Genomic DNA, 15,287 nt, shown 5'->3' with positions numbered 1-15,287 from the left:
GAAGTGAGTTAAGATCATTGAGGGAATGAAGCAGTGAAATGCTTATGTTTAGAAAAAAGACAGTGTACCTTAGGAACAAAAAGAACTTTAAATAATATCTAGTTGAAAAAAAGTTTTGGGTTTGTTGTTTGCCATAAGAAACAGGCACAGCAGTAAAAAAGGTTTGGGATTATTAGTCACTTACTCTATGAGGTGTTGTGGTAAGGCCTTGAGATTTATATGATACAGAAAGAGTAGAAGTCAAATAGCAAACAAATGTTGGAAGATCTCTATGTAAATAATCTGTGTAGTTATACATTAAACAACACTACACTACTGCTTATCAACAGTATGAAATGTTAATAGGGAAACTCATACAAATTGATCATTTAAATTAAATTGGTCATATAGCCTGTGCCTTTCCGAGTGGATTCAAATTACATTGATATAAGTAACTTCACTTTGGTTGGCAATAAATGTTTTAAAAAGAGAAAACCTAGAGCATTTCAAGTGGGTTTAATTAAAATAAATTTTAGTTTTAAAATGGTATTTTTGTTGTTGCAGATCTTTCACTGTTCAGATTCATCAACGCAGAGCTAACAAGGGGTTACTTCCTTGAACACAATGAAGCAAAGTATACAGAACGGAGAGAAAGAGTGTACACATGCATGCGAATACCAAGAGAATTAGAAAAGGTAACTATTGTCTTGTCGTTCTACTTGGGTTATTCAATGCAAACTCTGATTTTGTAAAATAAACTTCATTTTAATGTAAAAGTATACTACTGCAGAAATAATTGATGAGGCTCCCTTTTAATTTATATATACGAGTTTTCTTTTGCATTAGTCTTCTGGTGGTCACTTTGGTGTTATACATAATATACTGGTATATGCTGATATCCTAATTGAATATATAGGCTCAGATCCAAGGAATCTGAGCAAATTCTGAAGAGAACAGACTGTGCAGCCAGAATTACATTTATTGTTTTCTCTGCACCAGTTCCAATGCCAAAAGGAAAAACAGTTGTTTAATTTGAAAAGCAACTTGTCTGGCAGTGAGAGGTGCTTATCAAAAAATAAAACAAAAACTCCCAGCAAGCAGATGCTAACTGTAGTGTTTGTTTTGTATTTCTGGCCAGAACACGCTATACTGGAAATCTCTTAAAGTTCTCCTCTTCACATGGTTTGGTCTAAATATCTGATGAAGAACTATATGAGTGTCTTAAGGATGGATATATATATATAGTATATATATATAGAGAGAGAGAGAGCTCCCTCATGGCACAGCGGGTTAAACCGCTGAGCTGCTAAACTTGTTGACCGAAAGGTCACAGGTTCGAATCTGGGGAGCAGCGTGGCCTTCCGCTGTCAGCCCCAGCTTCTGCCAATCTAGCAGTTCGAAAACATGCAAACTTGAGTAGATCAATAGGTACCGCTGTGGCAGGAAGATAATGATGTTCCATATAGCCATGCCAGCCCCATGACCTTGGAGGTATCTATGGACAATACTGGCTCTTCGGCTTAGAAATGGAGATGAGCACCAGCCCCCAGGGTTGGACATGACTAGACTTATAATGTCAGGGGAAACCTTTACCTTTACACACACAAACACATATGTATCTCTGAAAGAACCTGGAAAGAATAGTGGCACACCTTATTTATTTTAAATTAATGTATAGTCTGTGCTCATAATATTGCTGGGTCTACGGAGAAGTAAAAAACCAATAATGTAGGAACTATTGTAGAAAAAGCTTGCTTCCATTCCCCTTTCATAGTGGTGGCACACATCTTGGGAACTCTTTATTTAACAGAAATGAGAATGTGGGTGTTAGGTTGCCAAATTGGATGGGGTGGAGAGACATATAGGACTGTTTTTGTTGCCAGTGGCTCCATGTCCTAGAGATTGTTGTTAGAACGATGTTGGGAAGAATTAGCTGCAGCTAAAAGTAAAAGATTAGAAAGTAAGAAACAATAGATATCTCCATTCAGTTTGGCAAGAGCTTCACAGTGGTTTATCTTGCTCCACAACCTCTTCAGCATTAGTTACAGGAGTAAGTGAAAAGGCAAGTTCTCTCCTTCTCCCTGCTTCTTCTCACATTTATTTCTATCCTTCCCTTTTCCCATTTCAGAGATCAAAGCAACTTGAAACAAATTTTTAAAGATATGTTGCTTGGTATACATTTGGAGTCTTACAGGTGACCTGTATTATTCCTCAAAAAACAAAAAACAAAAAAAAAAGAATTTTGGAGTCAATGCAGCTGATGTAATTGAGGATTCTGTGGTTAAGTCTTCTGTCACTGACCTTGCTATAATTGTGGAAAAAGAGATGCTGCATCCTTACCAAGGAAAGATGGAGCCCTTGGTGGTGCAGTGGGTTAAACTCTTGTGCCTGCAGGACTGCTGACTGACAGATCAGTGGTTCAAATATGGGGAGAGCGCCTCCTGTTATCTCCAGCTCCCCATGCAAGGACATGAGAGAAGCCTCCCACAAGGATGGAAAAACACCAAACAACCGGAATTCCCCCGGACAACATCCTTGCAGATGGCCAATTCTCTCACACCAAAAGCAGCTTGTATTTCTCAAGTTGCTCCTGACATGGAAAAAAAAAACCCACACACACACACACCAAGGAAGGACTCTTGCTTATGGCTCTTGACCACAAATAGAGCAACTTTCACTGCCAGGCAGGCATTTCAGATAAGAGGCACATATGCCTGCAAAGCATGTGAAAGAGCATAATTCTGCTGTAGAACTGTATCCAAAACCACACTGTCAGCAGGCAATGTAAACAGGCAAACAGCAGCTGCTTCCAGAAGGAATAGCCAAAGGAGCGAGAAGGGGAGAGAACTAGTAATCCTGCCTCAACAGAATTCTCCAGGATTCAAACAAGCATAGCTTTCTGTGTTGAACCACCAAAATGGAGATCATAAGCTAAGTGGAAACTGGTGAAAGAAAATATTTTGGGGACTGACATGGTCACATATGAGATTTCTTCTACCTTAGAGGAGACCTGTATAACACATGGCCCATGGGCCGACTTGGCCCACAAAGCATTTTCCTGCAGCACAGAAGGGGCTGGACTTCCCCTTCGCAGGTCAACCATTCCCCTACTTGCCTTCAGTTCAGGCAGGCAAGGAAAGGCTGACCCACGAAGAGAAAACCTGGGCCATTCACCAGGTTCATTCTACTCCCATGGAAACAGCACGAGCCTGGCAAATACTTGGGGCGGGGGGGGGGGGGGGAGAGAAAGGTAGGAAAAAAGAGAGGTTGAGGGGAGAAAAAGAAAGAGAAGGCCAAAGTGAAGAAGATTTGGGGGATGAGGAAAAGAATTGAAATAGAATGGAAGATAATAGAATGATACCTGAAACAAATAATAATGAAAGTATCAGTCAGGATGCCTGGCCACATAAACATGATGATAATCATAAAAGAACAAATAATCTACCATATTATACAAGGCATGAACCTTCTGAATTATCAGGCCTCAGAGATGTGCCAAAACAAAAAACTTTTCAATGGTTAATGGGAAGAGCGCAGGGAGAATGCCGGGGAGTTCCCCACCAGTGGAACTAAAAACATAGGCAAAGCTGTAAGTGAGAATATGATCCTTCACTTCCCAGCTTTTTGGCGAAGATCAAGTGTAGCATTTTTTTGTTTGTAGTTCTTTCAAATAACCTGGACCTGGTCAAAACCAGTTCTTTGAATCATGCTCAAAAATGAACCACCGCAGCTGTTATAACTCGGGAATTATGTGTTTTCTGTAGCCGGGGCTACAAAACCTGAACTTCAGAGATGAATCCAGTAGTATACCACAGAAAACGACTGCAGATGTTGCTCAGTAGTTTTGTGTGAGACTAAAGTTACATTTCATGGAGTCGCCTCTTCCATACAAATATTAAAGGGGCAGGAACCTTATAGCTCTATTTTCATGTATTTGGCAGGGAGCCTTCTGAGCAGGATAGGATTCTGTGGACATAATCTTGTCCACAGTGGACAGCTGGCTAGATCTGTTGCATGCTACTTTCAACCAGTAAACACCTTAATTGGACTAGGAATACGCGAAGCTGTAAGTTGCACAGGAGATTAGTAGGAGAGCAGCCCTTGATTAGAGGCAATCCCCAAGTTACGAACATAATAGGTTCTGTAGGTTTGTTCTTCAGCTGAATTTGTTTGTAAGGCAGATAAGAAGCGCAAATGCCTGCAAAGCATGTGAATGGTACTGTACAGATACTATACATTTGTAAATGTATCCCTCCCTCCCTCTCTCTCTATTTGTGTGTGTGTGTATACACACACACACAAATAAAGTTTGGAGAGCACAGGGAAGGGTCAACACCCCTGTGGTGTTTGGTTTGCTGTCTGTGCCCCTGTTTAGTATATTTGACCTCACTTTCTATCCCTATGATTGGACTTTCTGTAGAAAAAAAATTGCTTGCTGTAGAAACAAGAATTGGTGAGAAAACTTCAGTAGAGACACCTTTTCTCCATACTAACTCTTCCAGGGGTAGATTTTTTTCGTTTCCTGTTGTCTTACGCTGTTTTTAACTATGAGTCATTTGTAACTGTCTGGACTGGTGATCTTCACCGAGAAAAACCCTAGCCAACAAATCAATTCATTTTTAGAAGTACATGTCTTTAGATAGACACACTTTTTGGAGGTTGATGTCCTTTTATTGACTTCATTAACCAGTCACCTGACTTTGTTGAACCTCTAAAACTTCACGTGAACATGTGGGACAATGGTATTACTAGGAAAGACTCAAGATAGTTTCTTATATATAATGATGATTCCGAGATTGTGCTCTTGAACACTGGTATTTGAAACACGAAAAAAGAAAAGTGATACTTTAGGCACTTCCTATTTATTTTATTGTAATTTATTGAAGAGCTTTCTATCTTATACTGTTTTCATTGTTTGACTGTATTTATATTCCAGCCAATGTCTTTTAATTTGTTTTAATTTATATGCGTAATTGTCTTAATGTTGAGTTGATGGCATTGAATGTTTGCCAATTTTATGTTTTTTGTTTGGATGTCATCCTGAGTCCCTTCGGGGAGAGAGGGCGGATAATAATAATAATAATAATAATAATAATAATAATAATAATAATAATAGACCAGCTGATCGAACTACAAAGACTGTGGCACAAGCCAATTAAGGTGGTCCCAGTGGTAATCGGCACACTGGGTGCAGTGCCTAAAGACCTTGGTCTGCACTTAAACACAATCGGTGCTTACAAAATTACCATCTGCCAGCTGCAGAAGGCCACCTTACTGGGATATGCACGCATTATTCGCCGATACATCACACAGATCTAGACACTTGGGAAGTGTCTGACTTGTGATCCAATGCAACAACCAGCAGAGTGATCTTATCTGCTGTGGACTCACCTTGTTCTGTTTTAAATAATAGACCAGTTTTATATATACACTGAAGAACATAATTAATATAGACAAAACTGAACATTATTTTATAGATTGCTCCATATAAGGAAAATTTGCAAAGATGGCAATTGTATCATTGAAAATAATTCTGCAAAAGTTGCTTCTCTTTGTTCAAAAGGACTATAGTCACTGTACTGTGAATGGAAGGTTAGGGTTGATGATCTGAAACTCTGTCCAAAAACAATTCATCTATTTAGAGAAGATTAGGACCACTGAGCCATGAAAGGAAGTAGAGGTTTTGCTGAGCATTTTCCAAGTACAAAATGTGTTGTTTCGTAAAAGTTTGACACACTAAAGAAATAGTGCTTTAGGAATAAGCAAAACCCACACCATCCCCAATTCTTCAGTGCCCCAGATATGGTACAGTGCTCTTTTTTTAGAGATTAATCTTGCTCTGACCTTTCCAAGATGTTGGGACATTTGCTGATCGGACCTGTTTTGCTTTGTTTTTAGAAGTCTGGGGACAATATCATATTAGAGTTCCAAAGCACAAGTCCATGTTTCCCTATCGCTCAGTTTTCTCCTGCAGAATTTTGGGAAATGTAATTTGGGGCGGACCTTTTGGAATTCTCATCCAGAAAGGTCCTTGGCTTCCCTAAACTGCATTTCCCAGAATTCTGCCAGAGCAAACTGGGAGACTGGAAAGCGCAGACCCGCACTTTAGGACTCTCATGTGATATCGTCCTTAGTATTTTAGTTTACTTCTACAATTTTAATAGCTTTGTGCTGATGGCCATGTTAATAGCTTTTCATGTATATGTGTGTATATATTTACATTATTTTGGGTAAGTAATTTTATAACCTTAAGATGCTTTCTGGTCATTATTGTGCAAATTGCGAAGATTATTAATCTACATTATCATTTGTTAATTTCTAGTTGATGATTTTTGGGATCTTCTTGTGCCTGGATGCTTTCCTTTATGTGTTCACGCTCCTTCCATTGAGAGTTTTTCTAGCAGTATTCAGGTTCATCACTTTGCCTTGTTATGGCTTGCGGTAAGTTCCATTTAATTTTTTTTTTAGTTTGCAAAACATTTGTTTCATGCTAAGAGAATAGGATCATAATTTATCTTAAATTGACAGAGTTAAATATGGATTCAGCAAAGAGTTGGTTTGTGGCTATAGCAGTTTTCCGTGTTTACACAAACAGAAAATAATAATCCCAACACGTAACATTAATTTCTGCATTTCACCTTATAGTAGTGTTATGCAGCAAATTTTGAGTGAGTTTATAGAACTGTTGAAGCAAGAAGGTCAGTCAAGGACATATTGGGAGCTTTATCTTAAAAGTTTTATTATACTAAATTGCAGCTGACCTCACTTTGCACTTCAATGCCTTTCGTCAAAATATATAGCATGCTTATTTTATTTCTGCCTTTCATGGTAATGCTGGTGCATAGAGGTTATCTAATTTGAGATTGGTCATTTATACACATGAAAAGCATATTTTCCATTATGTTTGCCAAAGGAAATAAATGAGCTGCAAGAACTATGTAGCAAAAGCCTATTGTATCGATGTGCATGTGTTAATAGGTTAAAAGTGTTTAAACCTAAAATTTTAGGACTCAGAATTTTAAATTTCTGGCATATAGTTTGTAAATGTGATAATTTACAAGCATAGATAATCTTGGAATACACTCTTAGAGTTGGAAGTGTTATATTGCCACAATTGCTGAATTTTAGCATTGATATTTACCCTCATTGCATTTCTTTGTGTTCAGGTTAGAAAAGACTATTAGACTTGAGTGCAAGACAACAATGATCTCTATGAATCTATTGACTAAGCTCATTTATCATCTTTGATTGTATAACGTGCTATGAGGTTTCTCTATAGCTTTTACAGTCACATATCAGCAATATCTGTCTTATTGTAACTTGTAAAAATTGCAAGCCCTCTTACATGTCCTAAAGAATACCAGTGACCATTTTCTCCCTAGATTTACAGTAAACAGTGAGTGAATATCATTCACCAAATGGAAACTGACTTTGATTTGTGTGTAGCCACTATACAAGCTGAAATTTTATATTTTCAGTCACATTTTGAAACACTTTCCCATGTTTGCTTGGACTTCTTACTGGGGGAAGAAATATGATAATATCCTCTCCACCTTTCAGAGAAAGGTAAAATCCTGTTTTGGGCGTTATGCACCACAGTCTCTCTTGAACATGAATCAGGGGAGTAGCTAGTAAATCTCATTGTTGTCTTCACATGAGAAGTGGCAAGAAGAAAAGTTCCTATTTGCTCCAAAGAATGACAACCAGAAAATCTTGCTAGCATGGAAAGAAGGGAAACATCAGAGTGTGAATGGGGGCTTTAAGTAAGGAAAAGTATTCTTATCTAGAACAGCTCTTTATAGTTTAATGACTGCAGTGATTTGTTATATGTTGTTGTATGCTGTTGCTGATAAAAGTTGACTGTAGTGGCACATTGCTCAGATGAAATACTGACATCTGGACTAGCATGTTGTTAAATAAACTGATGTCTTCATTTCAATAATGCCTCCATTCTTAAATCCTAAAAAGAAGTTCCCTACCAGACTTTGTGTGATCAGAATCTTCTGCTGTTCAAACATGGTGCTTTCCGGGTGAGGAAAGTGCTGAAAGGCTTAGAAACTTCACTCTTCTTGTGTTTTAGAAAGCTTAATAACTAATGCATGATTGGGGTTAGAACATTCAACTTGGCAAACACTTATATGTGCACCGGTGTAAGTTCCCATACTGTTAATTTCATTGTTCTTATTTAATAACAAATGGGTTAGAATGTGCCTTTAAAAAGTCCAAATGACAATTTAGTGGGGTTTTTTCCCTAGTGAAATCTCAGAGACAGGGTTGTCAAACTCTTTTTCATCAAGGGCCACATCAGTCTTATGGTTGTCTTCAAAGGTTGTTGAATCCATGGGCAGAGTACCCGTGGATACAGAGAATCATATATGTGTGTATGCGCATATGTATAGATATACATATACATGCACCCATTGTGGTCACTACTCTTTAGCTTTTACCCAGTTTAGGTCCCCATATGTTCTTGAAAGACAACTCCCATCAGTTTTGATTATCCACTGTGTGGACTGGGGATAATGGGAATTTGAACACAACAGCACTTATGGCTCTGATGTGGGGAAAGGTTAAAGGACATTCATGTTATCGTCAGATGCCATATCTACAAGCCTTATATTTAAGTTCAAACCCCACTCTCCTGATTAAACAGAACAAACTGCAGCCTTCCATGTGTTGCTGTATCCCAACTCTCATCAGCTCTAGTCATGATGTCTAATGAGGAGGAATACAGCAATTGTAGTCCAGCATCTGGAGCGGCACAGAAAATGACATAGCAGGCTGGATTTGGCCCACGGGCCTTGAGTTTCACACATGTGCTCTAAGAAATCTGGTCATTTAGCACTGAATCGAACCCTTAGCATACATGAACCCAAGATAATGAATTTTACAATCTTGGTAGTAAGTAATTGGCAGCGTATAAAGTATCTTATACTAGAGGTGCAGTGTTAACAATTTTTTTTTTGTAAATTGTAACCAGCTATGCCATTCTTGATTAAAATTGGCCACTGATCAACACTTAAGATGTCAGAGTATTTGGAATTGTGAAGTACGTCAGCATTGTTTCTTGTTGATGACAATTGGCTGCTGGTAAAAGTTTCTTTTACATATATCTTCCCTTCTCCCTAAACAATATGTTCATTTTTGAATTCTTGCATAAATGCAGTTTGGTGCTATCTTTTAAGCAGCTTGTTTTTATACATCTTTCAGCTTTCTTAAGCAGCAGTAAATATATGCTCATTGTGTACTGTATAAGTTATTCTTCTGTAAAAGACTGCTGCTTTTAGATTCCTGGTATTTTTGTATGTTTTGACAAATTGAAAAGCGCATAGTAAATATATATGTTCATTCCGTTTATAGGTAGGTATGTGTTTAACCAATGACATTTAGGTACTAAAGTACTGAAATAACAGAATCTCTTGATATGGGTGGTTCTTAAACATCTTCCTCTTGTGTGTGGATTCTTTGGTTTTGAAAGGCCTTTCTGTAGGCACAACATCATATTCCATTCTGTGTAGAAACTCAAAGTGCTCCTCCCTTCATTCTATTTTTATTCAAGATTGCAATGGAGAGATTTAAGTATCCCTTGTCTTCCTTTTTTATTTGTTTGTTTGTGGTCAATTTATTCTAGGCTTTTGTAAATGATTAAAATAGTTGCTGGAATCTTTCATCTTTATTCCTCTGAAAACATAAAAATGCTTTTCTTTCTTGGAAGTCAATTACTGCCCATGACACCATGAATGGTATGAAAAGCAAACTGTGAACTCTACGTGGCCATCTTTTTAGCCTCTGATCTCTAGGGTTTTACAAAAACAGAACATGAAGATGGATTTCCTAACTAAGATTATTTTCTGTTGTTCTGTACTTGTGTATCCTTTGGTTTTGACAGATCATTTATGAAGAAAATAAGTTTGTTTAATTGTTTTGGGATGTTTTTAGTAAGGCTGCCAGATATATTTGGAGAATTCGACCTAGATAGTTGGCTAATTAGTTTTACTTTTTTCAAAAAATGGCTAATAATAGAATTTGTGAAGAACTATGCAGTGAAAACCTATTGGTGTCTTTTGATACCTGCAAATTCAACAATATTTCAGAATGGAGAGTTTCACGGTGCCAGCTGTATTTCAACTTTCTGCAGGTCTCATGACACTGTGTCATTATTTCTTGCTCCGTCCTTCAAATTGGGGCCCAAAAAGGATAAACAAACAGTTGTGGCATCAAACAGTTATGAAAAACAAGCAAAAAGTATTTCATTCCATGATGCAGGGCTCAAGGGTTAATTCATCCTTGGCAAAAACATATTTTGGAAAAAAAATTAGATTTTTTCAGGAAATGATTTTTACTGTTTATTGTTTATTCGGATTTATGCCCTGTGATATCTGATGTATCCCTGAAGAGGATATTACATTAAACATCATAGTAACTTTTGTTATGAATTGAGCAGGTTGATTACCAGAAAAAAATAATGCATTCTACCACTACTTTTTCATTTCTTTTGAGGAGTAATATGCTTTCTTCTCCACTATGCCACAATTTTCTTATTTTTAGTAATCCTAAATTTAAATTGTGTCAAGTCTCCATTGATCCCACGTATATTTAATTTATTTTAACCTAATATAAAAATTAGTTTTATATCCTCTATAATATGTATGTATACTGTTGTCTGCAACAGTATACTGTGTCTATAAACATAATACCAGAGCTAATATATGCTCCAAGTATTGATTCAGTTCCACAAAAAAGTGGCAATACAAATATATTTAGAAATGCGGTCATCTGTTTTTTCTTTTTTTCTCCTATTTTAAGACTGGGATTATTAAAAATGAGATTCTGCATTAGGCCTTATTCTAGCTCTTTTTTGCTAGGGTTGATTTCCCAGGCCTTTCTTAAAACAAAGATGTGATTCATTCCTTTCATCTCATAGGGGAAAATACCCCTTTCCTGCTTTGCTCTGTATAAGCTCCATATAAGTAAAGCTCTCCAAATCAACTCTACCCTTTCCATGATGGTCAGCATACGTAGTGTAGCAACATTACAACCTTCTTTCTCTCTCTTTCTCTTTTATTTCTTATAAATCAGAATGAAGGGAAGAGCACTTTCACTTCCTTTATAGGATGGAATGTGATGTCACATGAAACTTCTCCGTGGTGAGTATATATTCTGGTTTTTCTCCTTTGCTGTCAGGTAACATGATTTCTTCACATGAAACACAACTTTATAGATTGTGTGGTCAAAAATTGAGCCAATCTGGGTTGCTGTGAGTTTTCTTGGCTGTATGGAAGCATTCTTTCCTGACGTTTCGCCCACATCTATGGATGCCTGCTTCATAGAATCATAGAGTTGGAAGAGACCTCATGGGCCATCCAGTCCAACCCCCTGCCAAGAAGCAGGAATATTGCATTCAAAGCACCCCTGACAGATGGCCATCCAGCCTCTGTTTAAAAGCTTCCAAAGAAGGAGCCTCCACCATATTCCGGGGCAGAGAGTTCCACTGCTGAACAGCTCTCACAGTCAGGAAGTTCTTCCTCATGTTCAGATGGAATCTCCTTTCTTGTAGTTTGAAGCCATTGTTCCACGTCCTAGTCTCCAGGGAAGCAGAAAACAAGCTTGCTCCTTCCTCCCTGTGACTTCCTCAGGAGAAAATGCTTCTGGAACATGGTCATACAACCCGGAAAACTCACAGCAACTCAGTGATTCCAGCCATAAAAGCCTTAGACAACACAATGGAGCAAATCATTTTTTAACCAATATATCTGTTTCTATCAATGTATTTTAATCTATAGACAAGACAAATTCTATAGGTAAAAATAGCAGTGACATTTAATTTTTTGCAATGGGAGATTAAAAAATGAATTAACAAATCATAGTAGATTCTCACATTAAAGTTAAGATGAAGTTACCCTTCCACTTCCCAGAGAAAAAAATGTCTATTTTACTAAACATCCTAAGAGTCACATTTCTTGGGATCCTTGTTATACCATGCTTCGAAGGGTTCATCTGCATTGTAGAATTAGTGCAGTTTGACAACACATTAACTGCTATAGCTTAATGCAATGGAACTATGAGGGTTTTACAAGGTCCTTAGCCTTCTCTGCCCAAAAGTGATTATGAATCCCCACATACAATGTTCTTTCTTACCCCACCTCCCAGAGCCCGCGGTGGCACAATGGGCTAAACCCTTGTGCTGGTAGGACTGCTGACTGAAAGGTTGGCAGTTCAAATCCGCGAGATGGGGTGAACTCCCGTCTGTCAGTTCCAGCTTCTTACGCCAGGACATGAGAGAAACCTCCCCCAGGATGGTAAAACATCCAGGCATCCCCTGGGCAACAGCCTTGAACACGGCCAATTCTCTCACACCAGAAGGACTTGCAGTTTCTCAAGTCTCTCCTGACACACACACACAAAATCCCACCACCTCACTACATCTTCTTGTGCCTTTGAAAATCCACCCTGTGAGTATCTGGCTCCTTCCATATCTGTTTTCTACTCTGGTCCATGGAGGGCAGCTGAAAGACAGATGCTATGGAAATGTATAAATTGCCTTGCTCAAATGGAAATCTCTTCCATTTACCCAAGAGCATCATTTTATTCAAGCTATAACTTGAGATTTCAACTAAATACAAAGAGCATTTATTTCTTAAAATAAGTGTACAAAGTAGACAAAGTGTTCTTCAGACATTTGCTATATTATATGATTTTCACTGGCTTGGTTCAGATGATAGCTTTCAGCTTCCCAAACCCCAAATTTAGATAATTATTCCCACCCTGCTTCCCTGTTGTTAATGTCTACCATTTTTGATGGGCCTTCCATAGCTAACAGTAAACTGTATTCCCACATTACACCTGAATTGGAAAACACTGTCCTAACCTCTCTTTCACCCATGATCATTCTGATTCTGGCTTATTATACCAATTCATTAAATGATATTATGCCCTAGATTCCTGGGTCAGATATAGAGGAGAATTTTGACTTCTCCTAAGTCAAAAATGCAGTGCTAATCCAATGAATGGAAAACCCTAAACGGTTCCGGCCCAGCTTATCTGTCCAGACGTATCTCCTTCTATGAACCACTATGGAGTTTAAGATCATCTGGGGAGGCCCTGCTCTTGGTCCCACCTTACTTGCAGGCGCGAGTGGCAGAGACACCTTCTCAGTGGTGGCTCCTTGGCTGTGGAACTCCCTCCCCAAGGATATTATATCAACCCCCTCTCTCTTGACATTCTGCAAGAGAGTAAAAATGTGGCTTTAAGACCAAGCCTTTAGAGAACTTTTACAATAGATGGACTTGGAACAATGTGCAATGACCATTGGAATGGCCTGGATTATGCTCGTAGATTATGTGTTTAACTCTTAATGTATTGTTTTTAATTATTTTAAATGTACTTTTTAATTCTATTTTAATACTTATTTAAGTGCACCTTGTGTTTTAAGGCATCAAATTGTTTGCTGTATGTAAAACCGCCTTGAGTCCCCTCGGGGGTGAAAAGGGCAGAGTAGAAATGTTGTAAATAAATAAATAAATAATGAGGAGGGACAAGGAGAGAAGGGTGTTTGTTCATCGGTTTTTGAAACATGGTTTATTTAGCTGGAAAAGATGGTCTAGACCAGGGGTCCTCAAACTTTTTAAACAGAGGGCCACGTTGCGGTCCCTCAAACTGTTGGAGGGCCAGATTATAATTTGAAAAAAAAAACATGAATAAATTCCTATGCACTCTGCACATATCTTATTTGTAATGCAAAAAAAAAAAACTCCACTTAAAAACAACACAATAATTAAAATGAAGAACAATTTTAACAAATATAAACCTATTAGTATTTCAATGGAAAATGTGGGCCTGTTTTTGGCTGATGAGATAGGATTGCTGTTGTTGTTGTTGTTGTTGTTGTTGTTGTTGTTGTTGTTGTGTGTTTTCAAGTCCAGACTTAGGTTGACCCTGAGCTAGGGCCGGGTAAATGACCTTGGAGGGCCGTATCCGGCCCTTGGGCCTTAGTTTGAGGACCCTTGGTCTAGACATATCCTTTGTAAAATATTTTCGTATGACGTATAGTACTATGTTTTTAGCAGATAATGCTTTCTCTAGTAAATATGTTGCTTGGAAGCTTATCTTTTAATGCCATACAGTGTCTTTTGCATTGGTCTTTCTGCCCATCAAAGGACTCTTTTATTTTGTCACAAGAAATTATATATATAAATAGAACATGCTATATATATCGATAATTTTGAATAATGGGTCTTACCATCTCCTAACGGTTACCTCACTCAATTAGTTTTCAGATAAAATTTCTTTAGGAAAATTGTGTGTAAACTTCATTGATTATTATACAGTTTCTCATTTTGCCCTATTTGTTTTGAGACAGCTCTCACCGAGGCCTAAGAATGAGGTTGGTGTCTTTCCTTTCTTTCTTAGCATGTTGTTCTGATTGTGCGCATGCAGTTTTTTTTAATTATTCAAACTGCAAACAAAGTGAGGAACCTACTAGCTTAATGCGAATATAGAAAATACTTCCTTTAAACTAGCATCAAGTTGAAAAGTTTATCCATCTAGTCCGTCTTGAGTTCAGCCATATGATGCATGTGTTCCAAAGTGGGTTTTTTTTTTCATTTGCACTTTTTGATGTAATCTATCACTGGAAGAGAACACTTAAAAATAGAATATGTCAATGAACAGTAGTTTTAATGTGAACAGCATTTACATACACATTCACCAAAGCAGGAACTATTTCCTTTGACCTCAGGGGAGTCACATTGCTTGCCTTTCTTTCAGATTGTGCAAAACAGACTATTCATTTTTTTCTTTCTAGCTGAAACCACTTCCTTTTTTTTTAAAAAAAAAGTACAAACATTGTTCAAAAATAGTTGAGTTTTTCATCCTGAACTGCCCCACTCATTAATTAGGTAGCTTCCTTGTCCCATATAAAATATAGAGATATTTGATTTGATTTTTCTATGTATACTGTAGGAAAAACGACAGTCATGTTAACTAGGTATGGTCACAAAATAGCTGCAAAGACCCCAGGAGATGGAGGCAGCTCACAAGAAGCCTTGTGTATGGGAGGTCCACACACAAGCCCAAAACAGAATTTTATATTGTTCCAAGGACTCCTTGACAATACCCATCAAGGGATTTGAACTATCTTATATAGGACTTGTTATGGCCAAGAGTGTTGCAGACTTGCTGAAGAAGTACAGCTAACAAAAGGGCCAAATTTCCCAGCAATCATTTCTTGTACTCTTGCTCAGCTTCCCACACGTGAAATAAACCTACAGTTTGTTTGATGGACTGCTTGTTTCTTGTCACCATTCAAA

The 15,287-nt window shown here is 37.8% G+C and overlaps 1 protein-coding gene across 2 annotated transcripts in view; it reads left to right on the top strand.

Annotated features, from left to right (window-relative positions):
• Positions 1-15,287, top strand: part of TAPT1 (transmembrane anterior posterior transformation 1) — a 54,949-nt gene that overhangs the window by 14,933 nt on the left and 24,729 nt on the right. The window contains exons 2-4 of one of the 2 annotated variants that reach the window (XM_060777926.2): positions 544-674; positions 6,302-6,420; positions 14,339-14,362. In XM_060777926.2, coding sequence (XP_060633909.2) covers positions 544-674; positions 6,302-6,420; positions 14,339-14,362 — 274 coding nt within the window. The remainder of the gene's footprint in view (positions 1-543; positions 675-6,301; positions 6,421-14,338; positions 14,363-15,287) is intronic. The other variant, XM_060777927.2, reaches the window with a different exon arrangement.

This window comes from Anolis sagrei, chromosome 5 (genome assembly GCF_037176765.1).
Source record: "Anolis sagrei isolate rAnoSag1 chromosome 5, rAnoSag1.mat, whole genome shotgun sequence".
Lineage (NCBI taxonomy): Eukaryota > Metazoa > Chordata > Lepidosauria > Squamata > Dactyloidae > Anolis > Anolis sagrei.
The sequence above is the reverse complement of the archived record's forward strand: the minus strand, read 5'-3'. Positions and strand labels throughout refer to the sequence as shown.